The 17,444-nt window shown below is 43.9% G+C and overlaps 1 protein-coding gene across 1 annotated transcript in view; it reads left to right on the forward strand.

The window, feature by feature from the left end:
- Positions 1-17,444, forward strand: part of grin2ba (glutamate receptor, ionotropic, N-methyl D-aspartate 2B, genome duplicate a) — a 135,099-nt gene that overhangs the window by 86,766 nt on the left and 30,889 nt on the right. Inside the window, 1 exon segment of the mRNA XM_078270456.1 lies at positions 17,195-17,309. Coding sequence (XP_078126582.1) covers positions 17,195-17,309 — 115 coding nt within the window.

The raw sequence follows: 17,444 nt of genomic DNA on the forward strand, positions 1-17,444 counted from the left end.
TTTGTGAAATTTTGGGGGGTCTCTAAAAATATTGACAGTGTGTCACTTTGACGTGCAATTTCAGTTTTGTGTAATGTGATCATCGTGGATTATAATGTGTAAAATTGCTAAAATATCATTCATTCATGCATGACGGCGATTTAAACCTAATTCACTTCAATAAAGATAACTATACATGCTATTCGTGTCATGAGCATCAAGGCGTGGCGGCGCTGAGGTGCAAATTCAACTCATGTTCAGTACATGTTAACGCAAAGATTCGTAGGAAAAATATAAACGTTGGAGGCCATTAATCGGCGCGCAAAGTCCTTGAAATCCATTCTGCAGTTAGCATCATATAGCCATTGCAAAAGAAAACAAGGCAGTTTAATTCATTTAGGTTTTTACTAAGAAAGTGTGTAGCGGTGACGTTAATAGCACGACTGATTCACCCGCTGCAAGCCCTGTTGGCACACCTCCCACAGAGAGTGACAACGCAAGAAGAAGCTGAAAAAATAACGTCCTCTCTGGCTGAAGATGGAGGTGGTAACAGCTCGGCAGAGGCCGGTCACCATCCTAACCCCTCTTGCTCATCTCTTCCGTTAAATTGGAACAGCCAGCAGTGGAGAGACTGGAAGAGCCCATATACATGGTTGTTTGTTAAGGATGGAAGCTTGGGGTGCGTCGCTTACTATGACTATTTGTGGCTGGCTGTTTGACATATCTATTCTGGTTGATAAAGTATAATAGGGTAAATCCTGTATAGTGCATACACTTGTAGCTGTTATGTATCTTTGTAAGTCATTGTAAGCCGCAAAAAAAAGGGCTCCCCCAACGGCCACGGGGGAAGGCCATAATGTCTGTGATTGGCTGTCTAACGTTAAACGTCGTAGAGGCAGGCAGGAAAAACTCTACGTTACACAGAGACAGGGCTCACGTAGTAGAAGCTGAAAAATAAATAAAAAGATTTGTACCGTAACGTGTAGTGTTGTAATTTCTTTTTGTTATAGAAAATTGGATTTGAAAATTTGTAACCGGTATCGAAGTCACGGTATCGGTATCGGTACCGGTACCGCTATTGAAACTTTTTGAGTGAAAGCCAGCCCTATAGACACACGTCTCTTTCTTCCATAATTTCACTGCTGACTGAAATCACACATTCATCCACAAACACCAGTTTTTCACACTGATACAGCAGCAGGAGATTACAGAAACCTGAAAACTGAAACACACCTTGTTGGATTGCACTGTGTAGAAGGGATGTGGATACATTTTTCCCCCGCTCATGCTCCGAGCTTAACTGCATCCTGCACTAAGGCAGCAAAAGCTTTGTTGTCCGTTCCAGTAAACTCTTTAGATGTCATTTCAACCCCTGGCTTGCTTATTCGCTCCTTTCTGAAGCTTTGCATTTGTTTTTTTTTTACCGCTGCTGCTTACTGCTTTGAGATAACAGTGGAGTTTATGCCCCAGAATACAATTCCCCTGTTGTGTTGGCGTGCGTCTCGCTGTGGTCTGCAGGCCCCGCTCTGTTCTTCTCAACTCTACTGTGGTCCTTTCTCTGCTTCTCTCTACACTTTTATACATCTGCTTTCTGTTATGCTTTGTTCCACTTGATTCTTTTCTGTCCAACACTGCTCTCCTCCTCTGTCCGGCAGTGGACCTTCAGTGGAGGATTGTGCATGGGGCGATAGCTACGAGCTATGAGCTACGAGGGTGAAATTAAGTCACAATCTAGAATTTCGCATTAAAAAATGGAATCGTCAATGCTGCCACGCCCCCGGTCACGTCCGGTCGGCTTGCCAAGCGGAAAAAAACGCGCTAATGAGCTAGATTACTACACACAAAGCAGCAGGAGAAGACCAGCTACACACAACGGAGCATACACCAATCGCACTCAAGGGGGTAAGTGAACGTCTGGAAAGCGTAGGTCCTATGGCGCCATTTTGATGCTACCTAGCGCTCACCCACCGTTAGCATTCCATTGACTGCCATTCATTTGGACGTCACTTTGACAGCGAATAACTTTACATGTGAAGCGTTTAAAGACTCTATTTGTCTGTTGTTTATTTCTTAAGAAACACGACATAAGGCTCCATTACCTTGTATCTCATGTTATGGCTCCGTAGCAGACGTTTATGTAAAAATAGGCTAACGATTGTGTCATAACCACGCGACTTACTGTCGCATAGTAGAGGAATTACCGTATAGTACAGGAGAAGCTCTCAGGCAGTTTGGACTTACATTAGATGTTTAAGTTTAATTACTAATGTTACCTAGCATTTTAGTTAGCAATAATTAGCCTGTGCCTATGTTATCTCCTTACATATACCTACGCTCTCCGTCTCTGCTAGATTGGGAATGATTGAGATTTCTCTTGGCACAGCTACTAGAAGACTTCCAACTTTCAGACAGGTTGCTCACGTCACATCTACGTCGTCTCTCTCAGTTGGAGGCTGCGCAGTACGCTCAGCCATCACCGGAAAAGTGCTTCTAATATCCTTCACTGGTCTCCGTCCAGAGCAACGGGATCTGTTGGTCCATTTATATACTGTCTATGATCGCACTCAGCTTGAGCGACTCGCTGCCGGCATGAATGAGGTAAAAAAAACCAGGAGTGAGTCGGTTCATTCTCCCGGTTCAGTGACACAACTCGGGTTAATTAACCAGCTCTTCGGTCAGTTCGTCAACACTAGTGTTGAAGTGCTGCGAGTCAGTCAACCTCCTCTAATTTAGCTACAGCCAGTCAAAAGATAGCATGGCAACTGCAGATGCAGGAGACCCATCGACAGAACTTGAACCCCCTCCTCTTTCACCAAAGTCGCCGATGTGGAAGTATTTTGGATTTCCAGTGAGTTATGTTGACAACGTTCACGTCGTCGACAAAAAAGCCACAGTTTGCAAGCTCTGCTACGTGCGTGTACCATATTCTTCCACTGGCAGCACGACTAACATAGCAGTTAATCTGTGTGGTATATGTTCAGTTGTTTGGAAATAGTTTGTTAAGACACTTAATTGTTCAGAGAAGACTATGGACATGGCTGTTTTATTATTTTTGTTTGTTTTGTTGTGAACTTGAATGTCATCTTCTGTGAAGACTATAAAAGAGAAACTAGATGGCAGGTTATAGATATAAGTTATTGTTACATTATGTTGTTAATAAATGTTTTAAATTTGACAATGTAGTGTGGTACATTGCGAACAAAGGTCAGATATTATATTGCATAAAAGTATAGTCTAAAAATGACATAGCAACCTGTGCTTTAAAAAAAAAAAAAGTAAAAATTGAGAATCGAACCGTGACCTTAGAATCGAAAATGTAATTGAATCGAGGATTTGGAGAATTGTGACACCCCTACTACGAACAGATACAGAGGGCACCTGGATCCAGAGCGAGGGGGGGGTGGGGGGCATTAGCACATTTATTTGTTCAGTGTCATTGGCTGGCGAGCATCTTAAAAGGTGGGTTCAAGGTCTAGGGGAGGTTTTTTTCCTTTGGAATTGTTTATCTTTGGTCAGTAAGAAAAAAAAGAGACCGTTCACACTTTATTGAACTTTTTGTCTGCGTCTGCAAAGTTGGCCATCTGGCTAACACGCAGGAACCGGGCTCAGGGAGCTGGAGGTGTAGAGCCAGTGCCGGTTCTAGGAGGACTGGTCAAGGCAAGATTGAGGGTGGAACATTCCTTTTACCAGATGATGGACAATTTGCTGGATTGCAGTCGCTTGTGGGCTGTAGGGGGGGTGTTATGCTTCGTGGGGGAGGATGGAGCGTTGATGGTTAATTTTGGATTAAGAAAGCACATTTCTATTAGTTTGACAGGTTTTGTTTTGTTTTTATTTCATTTAGGATTTTCTTTTCTTGACCTGTTTTTGATTTTTGTGATTGTGATTCTTCTTTGAAAATGGTCCAATAAAGGGAATCCTCTCCTCTCCTCTCCTTGTCTCCTCTCCTCTCCCCCTCCTCTCTTTTCCTCTCCTCTCCTTGTCTCCTCTCCTTGTCTCCTCTCCTTGTCTCCTCTCCCTGTCTCCTCTCCTCTCCTCGTCTCCTCTCCTCTCGCCACTATCTGTGCTCCAGACCTGCAGTTTTATAATCAACTTAGCTGTGTTGATGATTAGATCAGCTGCGAGCGCTGCCAAGATCCTTCGCCCCTCGCTGCCATAACTAAATTTGTTTGGTGATAACCTTTGTCTTCCAGTGTTCAATCAAGAAATTATCATTTTGGCCTACAGTCTATTTACTAGAAAGTGAATGAACGGCTGGTTGCCTGGCTCGCTGGCTAGCTGCTTGTTCGGTGGGATGGATGACCCGCCGCCTGGTGGGTTCACTACGAAGTGAATCAATGGAGGAGTAGATGAAAGCTGGGTGGAAAGGGAATCAAAAGGCCCTTTGGTAGGGCAGGCACCCCCTTATATTCAATGGCACTTTCTGGTGAATTCAAACATGCTTAATTGGGTAGTAATTCTTAGCAGTTGACATTGGCATGTGTAAGGCCGCGATGGGACCGCCTGGTCGGCCGTCCGACGGTCCGGCAAAAAACCTAGGTCTTTCCCCTCATTTTGAATGGGGGTTTAGTCTACGGCAGGGGTTGCCGCAGGAGAGACACTCAAAAAAACGCAGCGGGCCTGCAGCGAAAAGTTGAGACCAATTCAACTTTTGGGGAATCGCAACCCCGTGTCACGCTGCGCTGTCATGTAACCGGGGATCAGACTTGTCGCTGTGTTCTCAGTTATGGTTTGAGGCGGTGTGAGAGTCCCGTACTGTAAACAGGAAACATCACTGCCTCTATCGCTGCCACAAGAAAGTTTTAAAGGTGCCCTGCCACACGTATTTCATTACTTTGTGGTAATGTCTGAAGTTCTACCATGGACTCTGTAACATATTTTGTGGAAAAAATGCCTCGGTTACCTTGTTTCAATTCTAGCATGGTATAGAAAGCCTGCAGAAAGATGTCTGCCAGTTGTCATATAATATTCAATGAGTTAAGCTGCTTGACTCTGATTGGCTAACAGCTAGCCAATGAGAGCCTGGCTATCAGCATCCTTTACCCAGCGCAACTGGACGAACTCATGAATAGTAATGAGCTCAGGCAACATGATGTCAGACTGACCAGCTTTTCTAATTGGCCTGATTTCTCCGCTTATTTCTTTTCAGTGGCTAGAGCTGACAGAGGAGGTAGCAGTTCATTTTTCACATTCATGACATAACACAAACACATATGGACCTAACATATTCCAAAAAATTACAAGTAAAAAAACGGTTTTGTGTGGCAGGGCACCTTTTACAAACACTGAGGTTAAACTGAACCCTCATAGTTTGTGTAATAGCTGAATGTTTCCTGAAACAACGAAGCACTCACTCTGTCTCGCTCCTCTCTTTTCTTTCTCTCTCTCTCTCTCTCTCTCTCTCTCTCTCTCTCTCTCTCTCTCTCTTTCTCCTGTGAAATAAAGCTGCCTTCAAGTGCGGTCGGAAACGTCGAAATCTATGAAGGATCTGACGGAATACGTTAACTGAAATATAAAGTCTACTTGTGCTTTGTTGGGTTTGTTTAAGAACACAACAGGGCATCACACAAATGGGCCGTTTCATTGACACTCCCCCACCCCGCCGCGCCACTCTGCGCCAAATCGGATCACTTCTTTTTGGTGTGAATGCCCCGTAATAGCTCGAAAACAAAGCCATTTTGCATTCTACTGCCACTTGGAGTGGCAAAAGCAATTACTTCTAGCTAACTATTTCAACTCCTCTGGGTGCTTACTAGTCTCGCATTACCAGACCTTCCTCCACAGCGCTGCGAATGAGGGTCTGGAGAGTCCACACACAAAACGTGCTCTGGTTTATTGGCATTTCTTTAAACCAATCACAATCGTCATGGGCGGCGCTGAGCACCGTACTGAGCAACTGTGCCGCTTCTAAACAGCCTCGGGAAGGAACTTGTTTTGGTTGGAACATGTGTATGTTCAAAGGTTGTTTTAGTCGTGCAACAGAAAACTCAGATTGGACAGATAGTCTAGCTAGCTGTCTGGATTTACCCTGCAGAGATCTGAGGAGCAGTTAACCATAGTCCTCACAAATCCACCAGAGGTTAGAATTACAACACGGACAGAGGCAGGTAAGACAGGAAGAGGCAGGAAACGAACATTCGAAACAGTTTGTTGCAAGTCGGCTGTGTGGTAGCCTGCTTTTAAAAATTTGTATGACTTTGCTGACTTTTTGGGGGCTTTATGTGAACAAACTGTAAGTGAGAAGGCTGTATGAGACATGCAGTAGTACAGTCAAACTATTTTACTTTTGCGATTAAATAAAAGCATGTCAATAAACTATACATGTCTGGCCCTTGATATGATTCTCATTTCCCAGTGTGACCCTTAGTGAAATTGAGTTTGATACCCCTGTTGTAAGGGGTCCTTGGTTGAAACAAAATCCGAGAGAACCACTGATTTAGAGGTTGAGGTGACATCCCGCCTCTCAAAAAACAAACCAACTCAAGAAAAACAACTATTCAACTGTAGTGTGAGCATGACTCAGGAACTGCTTGGCCTATTTCTCACTTCCAGGGGCGATTCTAGGATCAGCTCTTTAGGGGGGCTCAGCCCCTAATGAGAATGTGACACGGATACAGTGCCTTGCAAAAGTGTTACTACAATTGGCCAAAACTACGTTCCTGTTAACCCTTTCCTTGACTGGGTTACAGGTGCATAGCATCGGCTACAGTGTCATAGGATATTAAACCTGTTTCATTGAACGTGTAATTGTTTGTCCTCTATCACTAACAGACAAGTTCACAAACTCTCACTTGAAGCACCAAAATTGATTTAAGTTTTGGTTTCACACTGCAGTTATGCAAGCGCACTAAAGATCTATACGTGACAAAACTACATCCTGCTGTCATCACATACGTGAGCTGCGTCTCCAGATACTTAGAGTTGATTGGTTTGTAGACGGGCTTCCTCGTCCTCTCGTCTCCTCTCTCTGTGTCGGAGTTTTTTCAGCTGACTGCTGCTCTCCCCTACCGACTGCTGCTCTCTCCTACCGACTGCCGCTCTCTCCTACCGACTGCTGCTCTCTCCTACCGACTGCTGCTCTCTCCTACTGACTGCTGCTCTCTTACCGACTGCTGCTCTCTCCTACCGACTGCTGCTCTCTCCTACCGACTGCTGCTCTCTCCTACTGACTGCCGCTCTCTCCTACTGACTGCTGCTCTCTCCTACTGACTGCTGCTCTCCCCTACCGACTGCTGCTCTCCCCTACTGACTGCTGCTCTCCCCTGCTCTCTCCTACTGACTGCTGCTCTCCCCTACCGACTGCTGCTCTGCCGCTCTCTCCTACCGACTGCCGCTCTCTCCTACCGACTGCTGCTCTCCCCTGCTCTCTCCTACTGACTGCTGCTCTCTCCTACCGACTGCTGCTCTCCCCTACTGACTGCTGCTCTCTCCTACCGACTGCCGCTCTCTCCTACCGACTGCCGCTCTCCCCTACCGACTGCTGCTCTCTCCTACTGACTGCTGCTCTCTCCTACTGACTGCTGCTCTCTCCTACTGACTGCTGCTCTCCCCTACCGACTGCCGCTCTCCCCTACTTACTGCTGCTCTCTCCTACCGACTGCTGCTCTCTCCTACTGACTGCTGCTCTCTCCTACCGACTGCTGCTCTCCCTACCGACTGCTGCTCTCTCCTACTGACTGCTGCTCTCTCCCTACTGACTGCTGCTCTCTCCTACCGACTGCTGCTCTCCCCTACCGACTGCTGCTCTCTCCTACCGACTGCTGCTCTCCCCTACTGACTGCCGCTCTCCCCTACCGACTGCCGCTCTCCCCTACCGACTGCTGCTCTCTCCTACCGACTGCTGCTCTCTCCTACTGACTGCCGCTCTCTCCTACCGACTGCCGCTCTCCCCTACCGACTGCTGCTCTCCCCTGCTCTCCCCTACTGACTGCTGCTCTCCCCTACCGACTGCTGCTCTCCCCTACCGACTGCTGCTCTCTCCTACTGACTGCTGCTCTCTCCTACTGACTGCTGCTCTCTCCTACTGACTGCTGCTCTCCCCTACCGACTGCTGCTCTCCCCTACTGACTGCTGCTCTCTCCTACTGACTGCTGCTCTCCCTACTGACTGCTGCTCTCTCCTACCGACTGCTGCTCTCTCCTACCGACTGCTGCTCTCTCCCTACCGACTGCTGCTCTCTCCCTACCGACTGCTGCTCTCTCCTACTGACTGCTGCGGCTCTTTTTGTTTTGTTGTGATGTTGAGAAGCAAGACACGGGAACTTTCTTTCTGGAGAATTTATTCAGAGACAAACGGAAACCTACACTGTACATGTACTACCACTTAACAAATAAACTGCTGATGTATTCTCAGCTCTGATAGCTGACAGCTGTCTGCTCTGAGCGCATTCACCGTCACACACTCTCTCCTGTAGCCTACACACTACCGAGCTATTCCCTTCTATATACAGTCTATGGCTGTTCCTTAAAGGAGCTTCCCCGGTCTTGTAACACAAGGAGAGCCTGCCAAAGCTTCTTGTATTTGGTTCGAAAGTCCGAACCATCCAAAAAATGCTTTCACACTATAAACGAACCGGACCGAGACCACTTCTTTTTATCGGACCAAAATTTGGTCTTTTGATCCGGACCGTGGTCCGGGAGAGGTTTCACACCTGTAATTTTGGTTCGGATCAAACTGAAAAGTCTGAAAGTCCGGACCAAATGAGGTAGGTGTGAAAACGCCCTTAATCCGAGACAGACAGGAGATTTTTTTTTTCTCAGAAAAGCCATCATATTTGAAAACCTTATGTGGAAAATTCAGATTGAAATATCGGTAGCAGCGCAGAAGATTGTGAAGGACGACACTTGTTGATCATTCATTTTACATCTTTGTTAAATGCTGCATGTTATGAGCAAGTACAGACGTTCCACACAAAAAAAACAACCTACATTTCTGGGTCTCTACAGCTGTGGGTATCCCAGTCTGATACTTACTTTGTGACTAATGGAGATGAGCACACATAACTTTGTAGTTTCCATCACACATCACATGCCTTTCAAGCTTGTAGATTGACAAACGGCTAAGATCAGTAAGGGATGCATGGAAATATGTAAATCATATCTAGTTTACATTTCAGTCTGCTGTTGACTGATGAAGAGTTGCTGTATGGTCACGGCCATCTACTTGACTCTATAAGCCACACATTATGCCGATCCCTCTCTGCTTAGCATTTCCTTGTCCGGCCCCTTAGAGCTTCGTAGAATACCACAAGAGGACGCGTCGCTCGGCTAAGTAAATTAAGTCTACTGTTGCCAGCTCTGTGACATTCCAGCTAATGCTATAGTTTGAGCCTGACAAATAAAGATAGCAGAAAGAGGAAGAAGAGAGCAGAGACAGAGAGTGCGGGAGAGAGATAGAACGAGAGCCCGCTGGTGAGCAATACACAACAGTGTAAGAATCATGAGTTTGACAACAGCGGCCCTGACCTTGCCAGACGTGGACAGGTTCCAAATGAGCTTGGAGTTGGAAAGGTGTCAAGTGCTTTTAAGCTCTGTGGACATTTTTTAACTTCTGTGGCCCCCAGTGAGGCTTTCAGTAGTTTGTGTGATTGTGTGTGATTTTGTGTGTGTGTGTGTGTGTGCGCGCGCTCTGCAGTTCACTCTGGAACAGCATTTTGACCCTATTGATCTGAGGGATGAGTGTGTGCCAGCTTGACGGACAGTGTGTCCGTGTGTGTGTGTGTGTGTGTGTGTGTGTGTGTGTGTGTGTGTGTGTGTGTGTGTGTGTGTGTGTGTGTGTGTGTGCCTCTTGCTGTTCCAGACTTACAGTTGATAGAGTCTATAAAGGCCAGATGAGTGTGTTTGTGGGGCAGGCCAGTGGGAGGTGTTAAAAAGGTACCTGTTTGTGATGGGGCTTGATTGGAACTAGGTCAGGATACTCTCCTCGTTCCTCCCGCTTCCTTCTCTTTATTTTTATCGCTGCCTCTCTGTCTCTGTCACTAAATCTCTGTTTCTCTGCCAGGTGTATTCAGTTCTCTACCTTATTTTACCTCACATAATCATTACCTCTCCTTCTGTTTCTATCACATTATCTCTCTTTTTCTGTACTGCTTCCTTATTCCCCTCAATTCCTTCTTCTGCAGGCTTTTATAATTCTTGATTCTTATAAGTTAAGTTTGCCCTTTAAGGATTATGAAGTGTTATTCCAAATGCTCAGAAATTAGAAAAAGAGGAGAACAATATTGCCTCAAGTGTTTTATTAATAATCTCTGAAAAATAGAGAATCCACTCTGTTTAAGGGCTACCATTTTAAATGAATTGCATTATGATTACTTTTAATTAAGTGCTGTTTATCATTTTTCAAAAATAAATCGAATGTTCTCCCCTCCATTCTGTATATCTCTTCCTGTCTTGTCATCTCTTTGCTCTCTTCCCATTAGCACAATTTATTACACTGTTTACACATTCAGTTCCCATGTCTGAATACACACATGCCACTAGATGCATACACACACACACACACACACACACGCACAGACACACACACGCATGCACAACACATTCACACTGTATACCCCAAGTGTGCATGCAGTGGCAAAGCTTACAGTATCTGTGTCTGCCATATGGGGCATGTTATCATTCTCCATATAGATTCCTCCTCTACAAACCCATAAGTACATTGCACCACGGTAATTGCTAAGGAGTGTAATTCATGACTAATTCATGTCAGGGTTAATTTATTAAAACTCAGTCATCAATATTTCACACAACTTTTCCATTATTCACACCAGAACATGCGCTAAAACGTATGTGTCAGGCCATGGAGTTAGCATGGCAAGTGCGTGCGTGCGTGTGTGTGTGTGTGTGGCACGAAGTTGTTTTGATTTACAACGGCGAGGGTTCTCCTCAAATAAAAGCAAATAGAAGGAAAGATTTGTTGAAATGTCTGCAAAAAATGCGAGGCAGTTAAAGCTGTGGCAGGCGCTTTATTATTGTTATATATTGTACCGTTGTTGGACAAAGATTCTATAAAATTCTTCAGCATATTGTAATTCAAGGGGTCTGAGAGAAAACTAGACTTCTGCACCTCCTCTTTGGCTCCGTTTTCACGCTTTAGAAAATCTAGCCGTCACGGGAGACTTTGGCCAATCGCAGGTGGTTGCAGAGAGAGAGAGTATTCCAATTGGCTGCTCTGCGAATGCTTTGCCCGTGCGACTAAGAGGGGGAGAGGGAGAGCTGAAGGAATAGTCTCACTATTATTCAAATTCTGGCGTTTTTGCATTCTTCCCACTGCAGCTTTAATGACGGAGGTACTGTTACCGTAGAGTCCAGTCAGTGTCACTCGCTTTGGTTCGCCAGGTGGAGACAGCTGCTGCTGCTGTTTGAATTCTAATTCACCTGCTGTACAGTACCACTGAGATTCACCCTCCTAGAGCTTTGAGCTGGAAACTGACGAGTTCAACGGCATATCAAAGCAAGGGGTTTAGTGGGTGGGTGGATGTGTGCATAGCATTCTTAGCATGCACGTTACGTCATGCCATCTAATGACACATACAGTAGCTTTAAAGAAATAGATAATCAGAATCAGAATCAGCTTTATTGGACAGGTTTGCGTAAACAAACTCCGACTCATTGACAAGTACAACACTTAACATTTACAGAATAAAGACACAAAGGACAGTAAGAAATAGAAAAACAATACTGTTAAGTATACAGTATAACAATACAATGAAATTTACAAAAAATATACAATAACAACTGAAGAGAGGGAAGGAATAGTGCAATATCAGTATAGTCTGAGATTTAAGATTTAAATACAAATATAGTGCAAGGCAGTTCAGTGCAACGGTAATATATTAATCACAATATTTTTATTGTAAGATTGAACTATACATGAGGTAGATGAGCAGAACAGTGTTAATTGCCTTTGTTCAGTGTAAGGGTGGGGAGCTGTTTCTGAGCATAATGTAAGGGTGGGGGCTATTTCTGAGCATGGGGGGGGGGGGGCGGTGTAGGTTTGTGTTCACATCTTTATTTGTGTCTCTAGCATGGCAAGGAAGGCAGGGAATCTGTCATCCAGCTTCAAGCAAGGGACTTAACACCCTGCTGCTCCAGTGGACCTGCTCAGTGGCCCACGAGAGGACTGACTGGGCAGCTTCCAGATGTGGATTTACTGTGTAGAGATCAACAGTGTAGTTCCGGAAGTAAAAAAAAAAAAAAATCCCATTAATTTTCGTCAAGGATTTTGATTGTTAGCCACAATGTCTAAACCATCCAAGGTAGGCTGACCACGAGCTACGGGACTGTGAAGCAAAGGTTTCTGCTCCTTTAGAAGCCAGAAGTTTGACATGACATGAACCTTATTTTAAGAAAAACATGTTTTGCTGAGTAAACCCTCACTGTTGAAGTGTGTGCAGGCAAATGTGTGTCCGGTTTGACTGGTCATGATACAGGAAGTTCCGAGGAGGTGACACAAAGCGAATGTGGAACCTTCCTGTAAACACAGTGTGATGAGAGAGGAGAGGAAAGAGAGCGCTGCAGTCTAGTAGTAATATGTCCCATTCAACCTCTCTCTTTCTCTCTCTCTCTCTCTCTCTCTCTCTCTCTCTCTCTCTCTCTCTCTCTCTCTCTCAATTTCCCTCCCACCCTCTGCGAGATTACCGTTACCATAGTAACACAGCAGATTGGCTTGGAAGTCACAATGGTTGTGGGTGCCATAGCAACACACATATGCTTGTGTTTCGCTCCGTTACTGCTGTCAACGTGTGTAGGATACACACACACACACACACACACACACACACGTAGACGCACACAACGGCCGCACATTGTTGCACGTAACAATAGCTTGCTCAGTAAAGATTAAAGGGGGCGCAGCATCATGTCATTTTGTAAATGGCTTATGATTTATGCAGCAGATTCTGTGCACTTTGTATCAGTGCCAAGGCCCTGCAGGACGGGGCAGTTAGCTGGACACACGGGACTGCATGAGACGCTATGATGCTGGATGATTCTGCTCATCACAGCCCATTGAAAATATCAATATTTAATACAGGAAATAGAATGCGGAAGCTGGCATTAGAGTAGTTGCTGGATTGTAACATAAATCACACCACCATGGAATACATAGAATCTGATTAGATTCATGGAAACAAAAACAAAAAAACAAACCCTAAACATTTAAATTAGACTATTGTAGTTCTGCGTGACTTCCTCCTGATCTGATCTGTGATCTGTTCCAGCTTAGAAGGTCAGACACGGTTAAAGGTGAAACAATTTGAACTTTGAGTGCAGCATTGAGGTGGTGTGTAACGTCAAGATAGATAGAGCTGCACAAACATGTTCTGCTGGTGATTGTGTGTCCTGATACAGGACGCAGTCCGCTGTATACAGACCCCATCAGCACCAAGCCAGTCCTTTACACACACACACACACACACACACACACACACACACACACACTAACCTTTTTTTGTCATTTATATATTCATCTACATATATATATGTATTGTGTGCACGGTTTTGAGGCAGAGTGTTTCCATGGAAACAGTCAGAGAGCGAAAGACGGAGGGAAGAAGCGAGAGTAAAGGGTGAAAGAGTTAAGAGTGTGTGTGTGTGTGTGTGTGTGTGTGGGATGACAGTGAAGTGATCTGAGTTCACCTGACATAAACATTCCTGTTTATCCTCATATACACACACTTACACACTCCCACACACGTTCACCATAATCACTGCAAGCGAATACAGCTGTGTGTGTGTGTGTGTGTGTGTGTGTGTGTGTGTGTGTGTGTGTGTGTGTGTGTGTGTGTGTGTGTGTGTTGTGTTCAGTTGAAGGGAGGTGAAATGATTTCACCTGACAGAAACAATGCTGCTTTCTCTCGGTTTCTCTTTCTCCGCCAAACACAGACTAAAGCAGACACACAGAGCCAGACACACGCACACGCACCCACTAGAGGATGGATACCCGAACCGAGTCCGACAGGCCGGGCCGAGTTCAGACAGATATTTAGAAATGATGTTCGGGTTTGGGTCGGGCTCGGTCACATCAGTGCGATAAGGCATTGAACATTTAAAACGGCTAATTATGTAGGTGCGCGCCCGTGTTAACGTGCGCTTGTTGCGCTGATGCGCTCATCTGTTGACATTTCTGAATGCCTTCCTACAGCTGCTTAATAAAAGCTTTCCACACAAACAAACGTACATGTGTCATTAGTATGAGGAAAAAAAACGAGATTTTAACTGTGTCGGGCTCTTAATGCCTGTCGGACACGGGCCGGGCTCGGACAGAAAAATGCACCCCGATCCGCACTCTAGCGCGCGCGCGCACACACACACACACACAGTGATTTGTCAAGCTGCTGTTGGTGCATTATATAGTACTTGTTTTTACATTACATAAGCTGCATTACATATTTTTGTGCCTCCTTTCCTCGCCCCTCTCTCCACAGCTTTAGGGTTTGTCGTTATGGGACACAACAAGACTCAATTTATCTTTTAGCTGATGTAACCAAATATTCAACAATTGAAATGTATTTTTTGTATCCAGCTAGATATAACAAAAATACATATAGGCTACACCTTAATAATACATATTTGATTTTGACAACTTTCAATTGACATGTTTATACAAATTTGAATACTGTCCAAGATATGATTTCAAATGTAATATTTAGGAACTCCCAGACATGACGATGTGATGAGGATTAGGCGGACGAGGATGATAAATGAGGAAGGATGAGTGCTTAATGTTGTTGTTACTTCCTTGATAATTTGGTAGTCAGTCATGCAGAAATCTCTATCCAGCCAGGGAAATACAAGGCGCTTAGCTTAGCTTAGCACAAAGACTAGTAACAGGGGGAAACAGCTAGCCTGGCTCTGTCCAACGAGAACAAAATCCCCTGACTAGCACCTCCAAAGCTCACTTATTAACACTTTATATTTTGTTTATTTATCTGAACATAAACCGTGTAAAGTGTAAAAACAACAAGGGGTTATGAACTATGACTAATAACTTGCTCGGATCTCAGTTGGTTGCCTGGCAACTGCTCCCAGCCAAGAAAAAGTTGAGCACATAACTCCTAGTAAAAATAAGCAAAACGTTTTAACACTTATATGGTATACTGTGTTGGTGAGCTTTAGAGGTGGATTTTATTTCCCCCTTCTTTTTAGGCTTTGTGCTAAGCTAAGCTAACCGGCAGCTGGCTGTAGCTTCATATTTGATTTACAGACATGAGTCATATCAGTCTTTTCATCTAACTCAACACAAATAAGCAAATAAGCGCATTTCCCAAAATGTGGAACTGTTCCTTTAAGATTGCATCAGTAGCGGTGAACCACACATTGAACCTGGGATGATTGGATAGATAATTTCTGAAATTAATGAATTCCTCAGTCCAGTTTTTAAAATCATAACTGCTGCAAGTGGCTGAAGCTGATGGCTAATGTATGTTTGTCTGTTTATGAAAACCCCTGCCTAGACATTGGCTGAGAGCTGTTCCCTGGCAGATGATGATTTGTGTAACGTCAGCGGGTTTGTCTGAAAAGAGAAATGCTTACAGGATAAATTGACATACCATGAAACTTTAACGTTTGGGGAATTGAGTCGACAGTTGCGGAGCTGCCACTGACATTGAGATATTTTTCAGGAAGTGATTTATGTCTCAACCAGTGTTAATTTTGACAGGAAATTCTGATTTAGTCTTTTGAATAACACACCATTTAGTTTTAGTCTTATTTTAGTCATCTGAAATCTTTTGGTCTTAGTCTAGTTTTAGTCGACTAAAGATCATAAGAGTTTTAGTCTTAGTCTAGTCTTAAGTCTTTCAGTCTTAGTCTAGTCTTAGTCGACTAAATATCATAAGAGTTTTAGTCTAGTCTTAAGTCTTTTAGTCTTAGTCTAGTCTTAAGTCTTTCAGTCTTAGTCTAGTCTTAGTCGACTAAATATCATAAGAGTTTTAGTCTAGGCTGAAGTCTTTTAGTCTTAGTCTAGGCTTAAGTCTTTTAGTCTTAGTCTAGTCTTAGTCGACTAAATATCATAAGAGTTTTAGTCTAGTCTTAAGTCTTTCAGTCTTAGTCTAGTCTTAGTCGACTAAATATCATAAGAGTTTTAGTCTAGTCTTAAGTCTTTTAGTCTTAGTCTAGTTTTAGTAGACCAAATATCATAAGAGTTTTAGTCTTAAGTCTTTTAGTCTTAGTCTAGTCTTAAGTCTTTTAGTCTTAGTTGACTAAATATCATAAGAGTTTTAGTCTTAGTCTAGGCTTAAGTCTTTTAGTCTTAGTCTAGGCTTAAGTCTTTTAGTCTTAGTCTAGTCATAAGAGTTTTAGTCTTAGTCTAGTTTTAGTAGACCAAATATCATAAGAGTTTTAGTCTTAGTCTAGTCTTAAGTCTTTTAGTCTTAGTCAACTAAATATCATAAGAGTTTTAGTCTTAGTCTAGTTTTAGTCGACCAAATATTAGCGGATTTTAGTCGACTAAATCTACAGTGGACTTAGTTGACTAAATGTTTCTCCAGAATGTTTGGTCATTGGAAGTATCCACCAGTCTGTTATGGAATGATATTAAGTTTGAATATGCAATACAGACACAGATTTACCGGTTTGTCCTAGACCTAGCTCTGACATTCCTGTTGTTCATGAGACATGTCATTGCCCTCGGACCGGCAGTTGTGCACTGCAAAACGTTAGCGTGTTGCTAACGAGCGAAGTCAACTGAAATCAGCCAAAGCTGTGTAACTAAGACTGTGCAACTAAACACAACTAAGTATAATGTAAACAACCTAACTGTTGTGAAAACGTCCTCGAAACTGTGCAAAGTTCTGCCAACTCGTCCTCCTGTGTAACTGCTGCTGCGTTTGTGTAGCTGTTGCGCCTGCATGTGCCGCGGCTTTTTAAAATGGCTCTGCTGCTTCCGCATAAATCAACCTGCCCTCAAAGATTCGCTCTGATTGGATTTCTTCCCAACTTGTCCCACAAAAAAGAGTGGTTCTGATTGGATCTCTTCTCCGTTCGTCCCTCCCTAACATCTTCGTCTCATTTTTATTTGTTGACTAAAGTGTCTGTTATATTTCGTCACAGTCTTCGTCATCATATCTGACTATTTATTTAGTTTTTATTTAGTTTTCGTCCGTGAAAAAGGTTCGTTGACAAATATTTTTCTTCATAGTCTTCGTCAACGAAATTAACACTGGTCTCAACGAGTGTCTTTCTCTGTCTCTCCCCTCGATGTTTTCCCTCTCCAGGTACCTGATGAATGTCACGTTCGAGGGGCGAAATCTGTCGTTCAGCGAGGACGGATACCAGATGCACCCCCAGCTGGTCATCATTCTGCTCAACAAGGAGAGACAGTGGGAGAGGGTGAGAGAGACATAGGAGAGAGAAGGACCAAGTGTGTGTTTGTGTGTGCATGTATATTCAGCTGTATCCTGTAAGTATAGTACCTGATTGGTCCGCGAGTATCTTCATCTCCTATCAGATTTTCACTTTTTAGGC

The sequence above is a fragment of the Sander vitreus genome, chromosome 15 (assembly GCF_031162955.1).
Source record: "Sander vitreus isolate 19-12246 chromosome 15, sanVit1, whole genome shotgun sequence".
In the NCBI taxonomy this organism is placed as follows: domain Eukaryota; kingdom Metazoa; phylum Chordata; class Actinopteri; order Perciformes; family Percidae; genus Sander; species Sander vitreus.